Source organism: Colius striatus, chromosome 6 (genome assembly GCF_028858725.1).
Source record: "Colius striatus isolate bColStr4 chromosome 6, bColStr4.1.hap1, whole genome shotgun sequence".
Lineage (NCBI taxonomy): Eukaryota > Metazoa > Chordata > Aves > Coliiformes > Coliidae > Colius > Colius striatus.
In genome coordinates, this window is record NC_084764.1 from 120358 (window position 1) to 137318 (window position 16961).

General features: G+C 55.9%; 1 protein-coding gene across 1 annotated transcript; it reads right to left on the reverse strand.

Moving 5' to 3' along the window:
* Positions 1-12923: 12923 nt before the first annotated feature.
* On the reverse strand, positions 12924-15321 carry LOC133625624 (UPF0598 protein C8orf82 homolog; the record flags this gene model as incomplete). Its single annotated transcript, XM_061998100.1, has 2 exons — positions 12924-13445; positions 15276-15321. Coding segments are annotated over 2 exons (552 nt in total), but the record flags the coding sequence as incomplete, so codon positions are not given.
* Positions 15322-16961: the final 1640 nt, after the last annotated feature.

Sequence of the window (16961 nt, forward strand, 5' to 3'; positions counted from 1 at the left end):
AGTGACCTCCCACGGCCACCCCCACCCCGAGGTGGCCACCACAGGTCCTGGGGAGCCACAGAGTGGGGATGAGGATGGTGGAACCCCATGGGCCTCAAGGGTGGTGATGGAAAGAGGCTGGAGGTCCCGTGGGGTCGGGATGGTGATGCCATGGTCCTCTGGAGCCCATGGGGTGGGGATGGTGATGCCATGGTTCAATGGGTCCCATGGGGTGGGGATGGTGATGCCATGGTCCACTGGAGCCTGTGGGATGGGGATGGGGATGCCATGGTTCTCTGGAGCCCATAAGGTGGGGATGGTGATACCATGGTCCTCTGGAGCCTATGGGATGGTGATGCCATGCTCCTCTGGAGCCTTTTCCCCACTCCACTTTTCCCCTCAAAGCTCCCCCAAAATCCCACTGGTGCCTCAGAACCCCACCAATCTCCATCTTTTCCAACTCAGCAGAACTCCAACGCCCCTCTTTTCTCCTTAAAACTCTACAAAAAACCCTTTTTCTCCCTCAGAATCCCACAAAAAACCCACTTTTGCCCTCAAAAACCCACCAAATCTCCACTTTTTCACTCCAAGGTCCACTAAAACCACACTTTTCCCCTCAACACTCCACCAAATCCCCACTTTTCTTCTCAAACCTCCACTTTTCCACTTAAAACTCCACAAAAAAATCCATTTTCCCCCTCAGAATCCCATCAAAAATCCACTGTTCCCCCTCACCAGACAACCAACCCCACTCTTTTCTCCTTAAAACTCCACCAAAACCCATTTTTCCCCTCAGAACCACACCAAAAACCTACTTTTACCCTCAAAAATCCACCAAATCACCACTTTTTCACTCCAAACTCCACTAAAACCCCTTTTCCCCTCAACACTCCACCAAAACCCCACTTTTTCATTCCAAACTCCAGTAAAACCCACTGTTCTTCTCAACACTCCACAAAAAAACCCCACTTTTCATCTGAAAACTCCACCAAAACTCCACTTTTCCCCTCAGAACCCCATCAAAAACCCACTTTCGCCCTCAAACCCCACCGAACCTCCACTTTTCCACTCCAGACTCCACCAAGCCCGCACTTTTCCCCTCAGAACCCCACAAATCTCCACTGTTCCCCCTCAGCAGACAACCAACCCCACTCTTTTCTCCTTAAAGCTCTACAAAAACCTTTATTCCCCTCAGAACCCCACAAAAAAACCACTTTTCCCCTCAAAACTCCACCAAACGCCCACTTTTCCCCTCAAAACTCCAGTAAAACCCACTGTTGCCCTCAAAACTCTGCCCAAACCCATTTTTCCCCTCAGAACCGCACCAAAAACTTACCTTTACCCTCAAAAATCCTCCAAATCGCCACTTGTTCACTCACAACTCCACTAAAACCCCTTTTCTTCTCAACACTCCACAAAACCCCCACTTTTCCCCTCAGAGCTCCACTCAAATCCCACTTGTATCTCACAAGTCCACCAAACCCCGACTTTTCCCCTCAACACTCCACCAAAACCCCACTTTTCCCCTCCAAGCTCCTCCCAATTCCCACTTGTTCCTCAGAAATTCACAAAACCCCTCACTTTTCCTCTCAAAACTCCACCTTTCCCCTCAGAACCCCATTAAAAACCCACTTTGCCCCGCCGCCCCTCCCCATCCCCGCCCCCCGCAGCGGGCACCTGGCCGGGCTTCCTCCGCTGCTCCCGGACAAAAGCCGCTTCCCAGCTCTTCAGCAGGGCCTTGACCTCCCGCTGCCGCTCCATGGCGTGCGGAGCGGGGCCGTTCCCCGGCCCGGGGCGATCCGAGACCTCCCGGAGCCGCGCAGGGACCGCAGCGTCTGGGGCTCAGATCGAACTTCCCGCTGCCGCCGCCCTTCAGCCAATAAGAAGGGAGGAAGCGATGACAGACACGGCGGCAGCCAATGGGCGGGCGAGGATGGCAGGCGGCACCTAGTAATGACGCCGGGCCCGCCTTCCGTGGTGAAACTCTCGCTCTGATTGGCGGAGGGGCGGTGCCGGGGTGCAGTGCCAATGCCTGGAAGCGCGGCCGTGAGGGGCCCGGCGGGAGCGGGGCGGCGGGCGGGAGGTGAGCTGAGGGGTCCCCGGGGACTGGGGGCGTGAGGGCAGCTGAGGGGGACCCCGGGGATTGGGGGGGGTGAGGGCAGCTGAGGGGTCCCCGGGGATTGGGGGGGGTGAGGGCAGTTGAGGGGGACCCCGGGGATTGGGGGGGGTGAGGGGAGCTGAAGGGGACCCCGGGGATTGGGGGGGGTGAGGGCAGCTGAGGGGGACCCCGGAGATTGGGGGGGCGTGAGGGCAGCGAAAACTCCACTTTTCATCTGAAAACTCCACCAAAACTGCATTTTTCATCTTAAAACCCCACCAAAACCCCACTTTTCCCCTTAAAACTCCACAAAAACTCATTTTCCTTTCAGTGGACCACCAAACCCTCTCTTTTTCCCTCAGAACCACAAGACACCCCGCTTTTGCCCCAAATATCCACCAAACCCACACCTTACCACTCTAAAGTCCACAAAATCCCACATTTGCCCTTAAAAATACACCAAACCCACACTTTTAATCTAAAAGCCCCACCAAAACTCCACTTTTCCCCTCAAAGCTCCTCCAAAATCCCACTTGTTCCTCTTAAGTCCACCAAATCCCCACTTTTCTTCTCAAACCTCCACTTTTCCACTTAAAACTCCACAAAAAAATCCATTTTCCCCCTCAGAATCCCATCAAAAATCCACTTTCGCCCTCAAAAACCCATTGAACAGCCAATTTTCACTCCAAGCTCCACCAAAACCCCACTTTTTCCCTCAACACTCCACCAAAACTTCACTTTCCCCCTCAAAGCTCCTCCTAATTCCCACTTGTTCCTCAGAAGTCCACAAATCCCCCACTTTTGCCCTCAAAACTCTGCCAAAACCCAGTTTTCCTCTCAAGACTACACCACAAGCCCACTTTCTCCCCACAACACCATCAAAACCCAATTCTTTCCTCTCAGAATCTCACCAAAACCCCACTTTTGCCCTCAACACTCCACCAGAACCTTACTTTTCCTCTTAAAACCCCACAAAAACTCATTTTCACCTCAGATCCACACCAAAAACCTACTTTTACTCTCAAAAATTCATCAAATCCCCACTTTTTCACTTCAAACTCCACTAAAACCCCTTTTCTTCTCAACACTCCACAAAACCCCCACTTTCGCCCTCAACACTCCACAAAACCCCCACTTTTTCACTCCAAACTCCAGTAAAACCCACTGTTCTTCTCAACACTCCACAAAAAACCCCACTTTTCATCTGAAAACTCCACCAAAACTCCACTTTTCCCCTCAGAACCCCATCAAAAACCCACTTTCGCCCTCAAAACCCCACCGAACCTCCACTTTTCCACTCCAGACTCCACCAAGCCCGCACTTTTCCCCTCAGAACCCCACCAATCTCCACTGTTTCCCCTCAGCAGACCACCAATCCCGCTCTTTTCTCCTTAAAACTCTACAAAAAAACCATTTTCCCCTCAGAACCCCACCAAAACCCCACTTTTACCCTCAAAAACCCACCAACCCCCCACTTTTTCACTCCAAGCTCTACCAAAACCCCACTTTTTCCCTCAACACTCCACCAAAACTCCACTTTTCATCTGAAAACTCCACCAAAACTTCATTTATCCCCTCAAAGCTCCTCCAAATTCCCACTTGTTCCTCAGAAGTCCACAAACCCTCCACTTTTGCCCTCAAAACTCTGCCAAAACCCATTTTTCCCCTCAGAACCACATCAAAAACTTACTTTTACCCTCAAAAATCCTCCAAATCGCCACTTGTTCACTCACAACTCCACTAAAACCCCTTTTCTTCTCAACACTCCACAAAACCCCCACTTTTCCCCTCAGAGCTCCACTAAAATCGCACTTGTATCTCAGAAATCCACCAAACCCCCACTTTTCCCCTCAACACTCCACCAAAACCCCACTTTTCCCCTCCAAGCTCCTCCCAATTCCCACTTGTTCCTCAGAAATTCACAAACTCCCCTCTTTTCCTCTCAAAACTCCACTTTCCCCCTCAGAACCCCATCAAAAACCCACTTTTGCCCTCAAAACCCCACTGAACCTCCACATTTCAACTCCAGACTCCACCAAGCCCGCACTTTTCCCCTCAGAACCCCACCAATCTCCACTGTTCCCCCTCACCAGACAACCAACCCCACTCTTTTCTCCTTAAAACTCCACCAAAACCCATTTTTCCCCTCAGAACCACACCAAAAACCTACTTTTACCCTCAAAAATCCACCAAATCGCCACTTTTTCACTCCAAACTCCACTAAAACCCCTTTTCCCCTCAACACTCCACCAAAACCCCACTTTTTCATTCCAAACTCCAGTAAAACCCACTGTTCTTCTCAACACTCCACAAAAAAACCCCACTTTTCATCTGAAAACTCCACCAAAACTCCACTTTTCCCCTCAGAACCCCATCAAAAACCCACTTTCGCCCTCAAACCCCACCGAACCTCCACTTTTCCACTCCAGACTCCACCAAGCCCGCACTTTTCCCCTCAGAACCCCACAAATCTCCACTGTTCCCCCTCAGCAGACAACCAACCCCACTCTTTTCTCCTTAAAGCTCTACAAAAACCTTTATTCCCCTCAGAACCCCACAAAAAAACCACTTTTCCCCTCAAAACTCCACCAAACGCCCACTTTTCCCCTCAAAACTCCAGTAAAACCCACTGTTGCCCTCAAAACTCTGCCCAAACCCATTTTTCCCCTCAGAACCGCACCAAAAACTTACCTTTACCCTCAAAAATCCTCCAAATCGCCACTTGTTCACTCACAACTCCACTAAAACCCCTTTTCTTCTCAACACTCCACAAAACCCCCACTTTTCCCCTCAGAGCTCCACTCAAATCCCACTTGTATCTCACAAGTCCACCAAACCCCGACTTTTCCCCTCAACACTCCACCAAAACCCCACTTTTCCCCTCCAAGCTCCTCCCAATTCCCACTTGTTCCTCAGAAATTCACAAAACCCCTCACTTTTCCTCTCAAAACTCCACCTTTCCCCTCAGAACCCCATTAAAAACCCACTTTGCCCCGCCGCCCCTCCCCATCCCCGCCCCCCGCAGCGGGCACCTGGCCGGGCTTCCTCCGCTGCTCCCGGACAAAAGCCGCTTCCCAGCTCTTCAGCAGGGCCTTGACCTCCCGCTGCCGCTCCATGGCGTGCGGAGCGGGGCCGTTCCCCGGCCCGGGGCGATCCGAGACCTCCCGGAGCCGCGCAGGGACCGCAGCGTCTGGGGCTCAGATCGAACTTCCCGCTGCCGCCGCCCTTCAGCCAATAAGAAGGGAGGAAGCGATGACAGACACGGCGGCAGCCAATGGGCGGGCGAGGATGGCAGGCGGTACCTAGTAATGACGCCGGGCCCGCCTTCCGTGGTGAAACTCTCGCTCTGATTGGCGGAGGGGCGGTGCCGGGGTGCAGTGCCAATGCCTGGAAGCGCGGCCGTGAGGGGCCCGGCGGGAGCGGGGCGGCGGGCGGGAGGTGAGCTGAGGGGTCCCCGGGGACTGGGGGCGTGAGGGCAGCTGAGGGGGACCCCGGGGATTGGGGGGGGTGAGGGCAGCTGAGGGGTCCCCGGGGATTGGGGGGGGTGAGGGCAGTTGAGGGGGACCCCGGGGATTGGGGGGGGTGAGGGGAGCTGAAGGGGACCCCGGGGATTGGGGGGGGTGAGGGCAGCTGAGGGGGACCCCGGAGATTGGGGGGGGCGTGAGGGCAGCGAAAACTCCACTTTTCATCTGAAAACTCCACCAAAACTGCATTTTTCATCTTAAAACCCCACCAAAACCCCACTTTTCCCCTTAAAACTCCACAAAAACTCATTTTCCTTTCAGTGGACCACCAAACCCTCTCTTTTTCCCTCAGAACCACAAGACACCCCGCTTTTGCCCCAAATATCCACCAAACCCACACCTTACCACTCTAAAGTCCACAAAATCCCACATTTGCCCTTAAAAATACACCAAACCCACACTTTTAATCTAAAAGCCCCACCAAAACTCCACTTTTCCCCTCAAAGCTCCTCCAAAATCCCACTTGTTCCTCTTAAGTCCACCAAATCCCCACTTTTCTTCTCAAACCTCCACTTTTCCACTTAAAACTCCACAAAAAAATCCATTTTCCCCCTCAGAATCCCATCAAAAATCCACTTTCGCCCTCAAAAACCCATTGAACAGCCAATTTTCACTCCAAGCTCCACCAAAACCCCACTTTTTCCCTCAACACTCCACCAAAACTTCACTTTCCCCCTCAAAGCTCCTCCTAATTCCCACTTGTTCCTCAGAAGTCCACAAATCCCCCACTTTTGCCCTCAAAACTCTGCCAAAACCCAGTTTTCCTCTCAAGACTACACCACAAGCCCACTTTCTCCCCACAACACCATCAAAACCCAATTCTTTCCTCTCAGAATCTCACCAAAACCCCACTTTTGCCCTCAACACTCCACCAGAACCTTACTTTTCCTCTTAAAACCCCACAAAAACTCATTTTCACCTCAGATCCACACCAAAAACCTACTTTTACTCTCAAAAATTCATCAAATCCCCACTTTTTCACTTCAAACTCCACTAAAACCCCTTTTCTTCTCAACACTCCACAAAACCCCCACTTTCGCCCTCAACACTCCACAAAACCCCCACTTTTTCACTCCAAACTCCAGTAAAACCCACTGTTCTTCTCAACACTCCACAAAAAACCCCACTTTTCATCTGAAAACTCCACCAAAACTCCACTTTTCCCCTCAGAACCCCATCAAAAACCCACTTTCGCCCTCAAAACCCCACCGAACCTCCACTTTTCCACTCCAGACTCCACCAAGCCCGCACTTTTCCCCTCAGAACCCCACCAATCTCCACTGTTTCCCCTCAGCAGACCACCAATCCCGCTCTTTTCTCCTTAAAACTCTACAAAAAAACCATTTTCCCCTCAGAACCCCACCAAAACCCCACTTTTACCCTCAAAAACCCACCAACCCCCCACTTTTTCACTCCAAGCTCTACCAAAACCCCACTTTTTCCCTCAACACTCCACCAAAACTCCACTTTTCATCTGAAAACTCCACCAAAACTTCATTTATCCCCTCAAAGCTCCTCCAAATTCCCACTTGTTCCTCAGAAGTCCACAAACCCTCCACTTTTGCCCTCAAAACTCTGCCAAAACCCATTTTTCCCCTCAGAACCACATCAAAAACTTACTTTTACCCTCAAAAATCCTCCAAATCGCCACTTGTTCACTCACAACTCCACTAAAACCCCTTTTCTTCTCAACACTCCACAAAACCCCCACTTTTCCCCTCAGAGCTCCACTAAAATCGCACTTGTATCTCAGAAATCCACCAAACCCCCACTTTTCCCCTCAACACTCCACCAAAACCCCACTTTTCCCCTCCAAGCTCCTCCCAATTCCCACTTGTTCCTCAGAAATTCACAAACTCCCCTCTTTTCCTCTCAAAACTCCACTTTCCCCCTCAGAACCCCATCAAAAACCCACTTTTGCCCTCAAAACCCCACTGAACCTCCACATTTCAACTCCAGACTCCACCAAGCCCGCACTTTTCCCCTCAGAACCCCACCAATCTCCACTGTTCCCCCTCACCAGACAACCAACCCCACTCTTTTCTCCTTAAAACTCCACCAAAACCCATTTTTCCCCTCAGAACCACACCAAAAACCTACTTTTACCCTCAAAAATCCACCAAATCGCCACTTTTTCACTCCAAACTCCACTAAAACCCCTTTTCCCCTCAACACTCCACCAAAACCCCACTTTTTCATTCCAAACTCCAGTAAAACCCACTGTTCTTCTCAACACTCCACAAAAAAACCCCACTTTTCATCTGAAAACTCCACCAAAACTCCACTTTTCCCCTCAGAACCCCATCAAAAACCCACTTTCGCCCTCAAACCCCACCGAACCTCCACTTTTCCACTCCAGACTCCACCAAGCCCGCACTTTTCCCCTCAGAACCCCACAAATCTCCACTGTTCCCCCTCAGCAGACAACCAACCCCACTCTTTTCTCCTTAAAGCTCTACAAAAACCTTTATTCCCCTCAGAACCCCACAAAAAAACCACTTTTCCCCTCAAAACTCCACCAAACGCCCACTTTTCCCCTCAAAACTCCAGTAAAACCCACTGTTGCCCTCAAAACTCTGCCCAAACCCATTTTTCCCCTCAGAACCGCACCAAAAACTTACCTTTACCCTCAAAAATCCTCCAAATCGCCACTTGTTCACTCACAACTCCACTAAAACCCCTTTTCTTCTCAACACTCCACAAAACCCCCACTTTCGCCCTCAGAGCTCCACTCAAATCCCACTTGTATCTCACAAGTCCACCAAACCCCGACTTTTCCCCTCAACACTCCACCAAAACCCCACTTTTCCCCTCCAAGCTCCTCCCAATTCCCACTCGTTCCTCAGAAATTCACAAAACCCCTCACTTTTCCTCTCAAAACTCCACCTTTCCCCTCAGAACCCCATTAAAAACCCACTTTGCCCCGCCGCCCCTCCCCATCCCCGCCCCCCGCAGCGGGCACCTGGCCGGGCTTCCTCCGCTGCTCCCGGACAAAAGCCGCTTCCCAGCTCTTCAGCAGGGCCTTGACCTCCCGCTGCCGCTCCATGGCGTGCGGAGCGGGGCCGTTCCCCGGCCCGGGGCGATCCGAGACCTCCCGGAGCCGCGCAGGGACCGCAGCGTCTGGGGCTCAGATCGAACTTCCCGCTGCCGCCGCCCTTCAGCCAATAAGAAGGGAGGAAGCGATGACAGACACGGCGGCAGCCAATGGGCGGGCGAGGATGGCAGGCGGCACCTAGTAATGACGCCGGGCCCGCCTTCCGTGGTGAAACTCTCGCTCTGATTGGCGGAGGGGCGGTGCCGGGGTGCAGTGCCAATGCCTGGAAGCGCGGCCGTGAGGGGCCCGGCGGGAGCGGGGCGGCGGGCGGGAGGTGAGCTGAGGGGTCCCCGGGGACTGGGGGCGTGAGGGCAGCTGAGGGGGACCCCGGGGATTGGGGGCGTGCGGGCAGCTGAGGGGTCCCCGGGGATTGAGGGGGCATCAGGGCAGCTGAGGTGTCCCCGGGGATTGGGGGGGGGTGAGGGCAGCTGAGGGGGACCCCGGGGATTGGGGGGGGGTGAGGGCAGCTGAGGGGGACCCCGGGGATTGTGGGGGGTGAGGGCAGCTGAGGGGTCCCCGGGGACTGGGGGCGTGAGGGCAGCTGAGGGGTCCCCGGGGATTGGGGGGGGTGAGGGCAGCTGAGGGGACCCCGGGGATTGGGGAGGCGTGAGGGCAGCTGAGGGAGACCCCGGGGATTAGGGGGTTGAGGGCAGATGAAGGGGACCCCGGGGATTGGGGGGGATGAGGGCAGCTGAAGGGGACCCCGGGGATCGAGGGGGGGTGAGGGCAGCTGAGGGGGGTCGAGGGGTGTGAGGGCAGCACAGGGGGGCCCAGGGAGAGAAGGGGAGTGTTGGAGATCCTGCTGTAGGCTTCCTTTATGGGGTGCTGGGGGTACCCCTCATTAAGAGGGGTGGGTCATGGGTCCTGCCCTGGAGTTCCCTATTGATGGGGAGCTGGGTTAGGAGTGCTATAGGGTGCCCTATTAATGGGGGATAGGATTAGGAGTGCTATGGGAGGTCCTATTGAGAGAGGGCTGGGTTAGGGGTACCCTATTGATGAGGTGCAGATCTAGGGGTGCTGTGGGGTGCCCTATTGATGGGGGGCTGGATTAGAGGTGCTATAGGATGCCCTATTGATGGGGGCTGGCTTAGGGGTGCTATACGATGCCCTATTGATGGGGGCTGGCTTAGGGGTGCCCTATTGCTACGCGCCTATTGCTGCGCGCCACCCTCCGCTCGCCCTGCGCCCCCCTGCGCCTGCTCTGCCGCGACTTCCACGCCGAGGAGCTCTCCGTCTCCACCGTCGTCTCCCTGCTGGACTCCCTGGAGCCTGCCGCCGTCCGCAGAGTTGTTTCACGCTTCAACAACCTGGGGCTGGCGGGTCTGTGCGCAGTGCTGCCTCACCTCGGCCGCTTCCCCGCGCTGCGCAGCCTCAAGCTGCCCTACAGCAACGTGGACGTGCGCCGCACAGCCCCCGGGCACGGACGCCGGCATCCGCTGCTTGGCCGCTCACCTCCGGGCCTTGCCTGCCCTCAAGGAACTCGATTTGTACTCCTCCAGGCTTTCTGGGAGACTCAGGCAGCTCCTGGGGTAAGCTGCCCGCTGGGGGAGGGACCCCAAAACCTTCACACGCTGCAGCGGGAGGGAATGTGTGTGTGTGGGGGGGTGGCATTGGGGCATCACCCACATCCTGTGGGGGCAGATTTAAGAGGGGCTGGAGTCCATCGGTAGCTCTGCACTACCTCAGGGGGTGGTCTCAGGGGGTTTTGGGGAGAGGGTTTGGAAGGTTTGGCATTTGCCCTGTGAGCAAAGATTTAAGAGGGGATGGAGTCCCACAGCAGCTCTGCCTCGGCTCAGGGGGCTGGTCTCAGGGGGTTTTGGGGGGAAGGTTTGGCATTTGCCCCGTGGGCAAAGATTTAAGAGGAGATGGGAGTCCCACAGCAGCTCTGCCTCGGCTCAGGGGAGGCATAAAAGAGGGGTTTGGGGTGCCTGAAGATGTTTTGGGCAGCCTCAGGGTGTTTTGGGGTTGGGGTTTGGCATTGGGGAACTGTCTACACCCTGTGGGCAAAGATTTAAAAGGGGATGGAGTCCCACAGCAGCTCTGCCTTGGCTCAGGGGGTTTTAGGGGAGTTGCCCAGTTTGGCACTGTGCAACTGTCTACACTTATGAGGAGATGGAGTCCCAGAGCAGCTCTGCCTCAGCTCAGGGGTCTGGTCTCAGGAGGTTGGGGATACCTCACGGGGGTTGGGGGAGACTGTGGGGGAGCTGAGGGATTTTGGGGGATCCTGGGGGTGGAATTTGGGCAGCCTCAGGGTTTTAGGGGTCTGTGGCTGGTTTGGGGAGGGCCTCAGGGGATTTGGAGGTGGGGGAGCCTCGTGGTGGTTTGGGGGTGCTTTGGGGGTTCCCCACTCACTCTGCCACCCCACCCTGTCCTCCCAGCGGGCTGCAGACTCCCCTGGAGAGTCTGGCGCTGGCCTTCTGCTGCCTGCTCCCCTCCGACCTCATCTTCCTGTCCTCGAGCCTCCACGCGCCCTCCCTGCTCCAGCTGGACCTGAGCGGCCACAACTTCACGTCCCCCAGACTCCTGCAACCCTTGCGGACGCTGCTGGAAGCCGCTTCGTGCTCGCTGCTGCAGCTGGAGATGCTGGAGTGTCAGCTGGGGGACGCGGAGCTGGAGCTGCTGCTGCCGGCGCTGCGCCGCTGACGCCGCCTGCGCTGCCTCGGTCTCCTCGGCACCCCCCTGAGCCCGGCGGCGCTGGGCGGCCTGGCCCGGCCCTGCGCGGCCCTGCCCGACCTGCGCCTCGTGGGCTACTCGCAGCCGCCGCGGGGCTCCGGCCACCACACCCCCACGCAGGGGGAGGAGGGTTTCCCGGCGGAGCTGTGCCGGCTGCTGGCGAGCGCGGGTAGAGCAGACGCCGTGTGGGCGACCAGCCTCCAGCGCTACGGAGCCATCGACTACTTCAGCTTGTAGCATCCCCCCCCCAGGGAAGCTTCACCTCGGGGCGCTGTGCCGGGCTCTGGGCTGTGCCACTCGCTTATGGTGAGTTCATTAAAGCCAACCCCACCTTGCCTGATTAACCCAAGTCCTCCTGGGATGCTTGGCAGGAGGAAGTGGCAGAGCTCAGCGGAGGGGATGGAGCTCTTCTGCTTTTAATGGACCAAGGAGAGAGCTGGCTGCTGTTCTGGCACACAGGGCACTGACCAGAGAATCATTACAGATGGAAAAGCCCTTTGAGCTGCTGGAGTCCAACCCTGACCCCACAGTGCCACAGGCACCACTGAGCCACGGCCCTCAAGCACCTCAGCCCCACGGCTCTGGGACCCCTCCAGGGCTGGGCACTCCCCCAGCTCCCTGGGCAGCCTGGCACAGGGGCTGACACCCCTCTCAGGGAAACAGTTCTGCCTCAGCTCCAGCCTCAACCTCCCCTGGGGCACCCTGAGCCCCTTTCCTCTTGGCCTGTAGCTTTTAACTTGGGAGCAGAGACCGACCCTCTCAGCCACAGCCAGGGAGTCAGAGTGATCAGGTCTCCTCTGAGCCTCCTTCTCTGCAGACTGAACCTTTGCCTCAGGTACCCTCATTTAGCCCAGAGCTTCCCAGTGCATCTTCTCTCCCTGCAGCCCCTCAGTGTCCCTGTGGCAGTGAGTGAGGGGGCCCAGCACTGAGCACAGCCCTAGAGCTGCAGCCCCTCAGTGTCCCTGTGGCAGTGAGTGAGGGGCCCAGCACTGAGCACAGCCCTGGAGCTGCAGCCTCCCCAGGGCCCAGCACAGGGGACAATCCCTGCCCTGGGGCTGCTGCCACCCCACTGCTCAGCCCAGCCAGGCTGCCACTGGCCTTCTTGCCCCCTTGGGCACGCTGCTGGCTCCTTGCCCTCGGGCAACCTCAGCCCATGGCCACATCCCTCTGAAGAACTTCCCTTCCCTCTACACACCAGCCAACATCACCACAGTGGCACCCACAGTGTGGCAGCAACACTGTCACCGTGGCAGCACCCGTGGGGACACCCACACTGTGGCAGTAGCACCGTGTCACCCACCACAGCTGCACCAACCTCACCATAGCAGCACCAACCTCTCCACAGCTGCACCCACACTGCTGCAGTGGCACCCATCACCTCTAGGCTCATTTCAATTGCCAAAGACCTTTAATATCACAGTGGGGGACCCACACACAACACCCACATCCCTGGCACCAGCAACGCCCACCTCACCACAGCATCAGCCACACGGTGTGGCTGAGCACCAGCTCTGCCTCCTCCTCCTCCTCGCCCGGGGCCATGCAATGCCCCTTCCCACCCCCTCCAAGCCTCACCCCCGCCCCGCGGCCCCGCCGCTCTCCGCCTCCCCCGCCCCTTCCCCTCCCCGCAGCAGCTGCACCAGCTCCCCCGTGAGCCGATACCTCTTCCCCTCCCACCAAAAGTGAGTCGGGGGCTGCTCCGGCCCCTGCTCGTACTCGAAGCGGGACCCCCACTCCAGAGCCAGCGCCGAGCGCACCGGCCCCGCGCCCCCCGCCCAGCCCGGCGCCGGGTGGTACAAGCGCCCGTTCTCCGGCAGCATCACCAGCGCCTCGGGCCGGAAAGGCACGGCCAGCCGCTCCCCACCGCCGCAGAACGACAGCACGGCGCGGCGGGAGGAGGAGGAGGCTGAGGAGGAGGCGTCCGGGGGCAGGAGGCGGGTGAAGACGATGGGTCTGTGCTCGCAGCGCAGGAGGTTGCGCTCCGCGCCGCAGCGGGACACGAACGGGAATTCGCGCTCGTAGCGGCCGCTGCGGTTCCGCTCCAGCCGCGTGAAGAAGAACGTGAGGAAGGTCACGTCTGCCGGGATGGACCCTCATTAACCCGCGCCTCTCCTTAATTAACAGCCCCCCCTTTTAATTAAGCCGCATCGCCGCTCGGGAACGGCCGCTGCGGGGCTGCGAAGGGAGGGTGAGGAAGAAGAGGAGGAGGAAGGCAACGTCTGCTGGGATAAACCATCATTAACCCCTTCCCACAATTAACTCTGTGTGCTCCTAATTAACCTAACCCTCCTAATTAACCTCCAGCCCCCCCTAACTAACCCCCAGTGTCCCCATGATTAACCCCCTTGGAACAACTGCGGTTCTAAGGGAGGGTGAGGAAGAAGAAAATGAGGAGGAGGAAGGCAACGTCTGCTGGGATAAACCATCATTAACCCCTTCCCTGAATTAACTCCCTGTGCTCCTAATTAACCTCCAATCCCCCTAATTAACCTCCAACGCCCCTAACTAACCCCCAGTCCCCCCATGGTTAACCCCCTCAAAACAACCGCTGCGATTCTAAGGGAGGGTGAGGAAGAAGAAGATGAGAAAGGCAACGTCTGCTGGGATAACCCCTTCCCACAATTAACCCCCAGTGCTCTTAATTAACCCCAACCCTCCTAATTAACCTCCAACCCTCCTAATTAACCTCCAACCCTCAGTCCTCTCATGATTAGAGCTGCTCAGAACAACCACTGCTAAGGGAGTGAGGAAGAGGAAGGTGATACCTGCCAGGATGGACCCTAAGTAACCCCACTAATCAACCCCTAAACCTCCTAATTAACTCCCACCCTCCTAATTAACCCCAACCCTCCTAACTAACCCCCAATTCTCCATAATGAACCCTCCCATAGAGGCTGCCGGGGTTCAGCTCCAGGTGAGTGAGGAAGGCAACGTTAATTAACCTCACACCCTCGTTAATTAACCCTCCCCTAATTAACACCGGAGAAAGGGGGGTGTTCCTTAATGGGAAAGCGATTTGAAGGGGCTGAGGGAGGTTTGGGGGACGGGGGGGGGGGGGACAGGACACGGGGGGGGGGGGGGGGGGGGTGAGTAGGGATCAGTGTTACCAAGTGCCTGGGAGCAATTAAGGGCAGGAAGTGGTTAATTAAGGCGGTGATTAATATGCAAATTAGGTTGAGAGGAGGATGTTTTGGCACCTACAAAGGCAATGAAGGGGATGAGAGTATCTTCTCCCCACTCCACAGCCCCCCCAATACAGATGAGACCCCAAATAAAGATGAGTCTCTAATTAAAGACCCTAATTAAGGCTAAAACGCTACTGAATGGTGATGGGGAGGAGGGATTTTGGGGTGATTTGGTTTTTTGGAGGGGTTCTGAGGAGATTTGGGGGGGTTGGGGGGATTTTGATTGCTTTTGGAGAGAGTTGGAGGGGATTTGGGGGATTTTGGGATTTTTGGGGGATTTATTTTGGAGGGACTGGAGAGGATTTGGGGGTTTCTGGGGGGCTTTTGTGTTTTTTGGGGTGATTTGAGGGGATTTGGAGACTTTGGGGATTGTTTGGGGGGATATTTTGGGGGGTTTGGGTGGATTTTGACATTTTTGGGGGGGTTGGAGAGAATTTGGAGGCTTTTTGGGGGGGATTTGGGAGGTTTTGGGATGCTCTGGGGGGATTTGAGGGGGATTGTTGGGATTTGGGGGCTTTTGAGGTCGGGGGGAGTTGGGGTTTGGTTTTTTGGGAGGATTTGGGAGGCTTATTTGTGGGGGTTTTAGGGTGGGATTTGGGTCTTTGGAAGGGGTCAGAGAGGATCTGGGGGATAATTTTGGGGGGATTTTGGTTTTTGGGGGCATTTTGAGGGGTCATTTTTGAGGGGGAGGATTTGGGGGGGTTTTGGGGGGATCCCAGTACCTTTGAAGCAAGTGATGAAGTTCTTCACTTTGGTGTCATCGAGGAAAAGCTGCAGAAAAAAAGGGGAAAAGCCTCAAAATCCCAAAGCAGGTGCAAGGGCCAAATGGGATCTGGCTGGGACCCATCCAGGGGCCATCTGGGATCCATCCAGGGGTCATCTGGGATCCATCCAGGGGTCATCCAGGCTCTGCCCTGGGTCCATTTAGAGTCTTTTTGTGGGGGTTTTGTCCAGGATCCGTTTTGTCTCTGGGCTGGGATCCATCCAGGTTGTGTCCTGGGTCCATTTAGGGTCTTTTTGGGGGGGTTTATCCTGGATCTGTTTTGTTTCTGGGCTGGGATCCATCCAGGTTGTGTCCTGGGTCCATTTAGAGCCTTTTGGGGAGGGGGGGGTTTGTCTGGGATCCATCCAGGCTCTGCCCTGGGTCCATTTAGGGCCTTTTTGGGGGGGTTTTGTCCAGGATTTGTTTTGTCTCTGGGCTGGGATCCATCCAGGTTGTGTCCTGGGTCCATTTAGGGTCTTTTTGGGGAGGTTTATCCAGGATCTGTTTTGTCTCTGGGCTGGGATCCATCCAGGCTGTATCCTGGGTTTATTCAGAGCCTTTTGGGGAGGGGGAGGTTGCCTGGGATCCATTTGGGATCCATCCAGCCTCTGCTCTGGGTCCATTTAGGTCTTTTTGGGGGAGACTGTCCAGGATCCGTTTGGGATCCATCCAGCATCCATCCAGCCTCTGTCCTGGGTCCGTTGAGGTCTTTTTTGGGGGGTTCTGCCCAGGATCCATTGGGGATCCTCTCGGATCCTTACAGACACCCCTTTAACCCTATAGACACCCACATATATCCCTAGAGACATCCCATAACTGTACTGACACTCATACAGACACCCCCTTAACCCTATAGACACCCACATGTATCCCTACAGACACCCCCATAACCCTACTGACACTCATACGTACCCCTAGAGACACTCCCATAACCTTACAGACACCCCCTTAACCCTATAGACACCCCCATAGATCCCTATAGGCATCCCCCATAACCATATAGGCACCCACATATATCCCTATAGACACCCCCATAACCCTACTGACACACACACACGTATCCCTATAGACACACACATGACCATACAGACACCCCCATAACTCTGTAGGCACCCACATATATCCCTATAGGCATCCCCGAAGCCTATAGACACCATATATATCCCCCCATAGCCTTCTCATAGCCCGTATAGCCCCGTATAGCCCCCCATAGCCTTCTCATAGTCCCTATAGGCCCTTCATAGCCCCCTATAGCCCCCTCATAGTCCCCCATAGCCTCCTCAGAGCCCCCATACCCCCTTCATAGCCCCCCATAGCCTCCTCAGAGCCCCTATAGCCCCTTCATAGCCCCCTATAGCCCCCTCATAGCCCCCCATAGTCTCTTCATAGCCCCTATAGCCCCTATAAACCCCTCATAGCCCCCATAGCATCCTCATAGCCGATATAGCCCCCCATAGCCCCGTTATAGCCCATATAGCCCCCCATAGCCCATATAGCCCCTTCATAGCCCCTACAGCCCCCCACAGCCCATATAGCCCCCCGCAGCCCCCCACTGACGGGCTCCAGAGGGAACGAGCAGCACCGGCCAGACGCTTTTTATTCACACACCGTGGGGGGAGGGGCGGGGGGTGGTGCCTCTGGACCC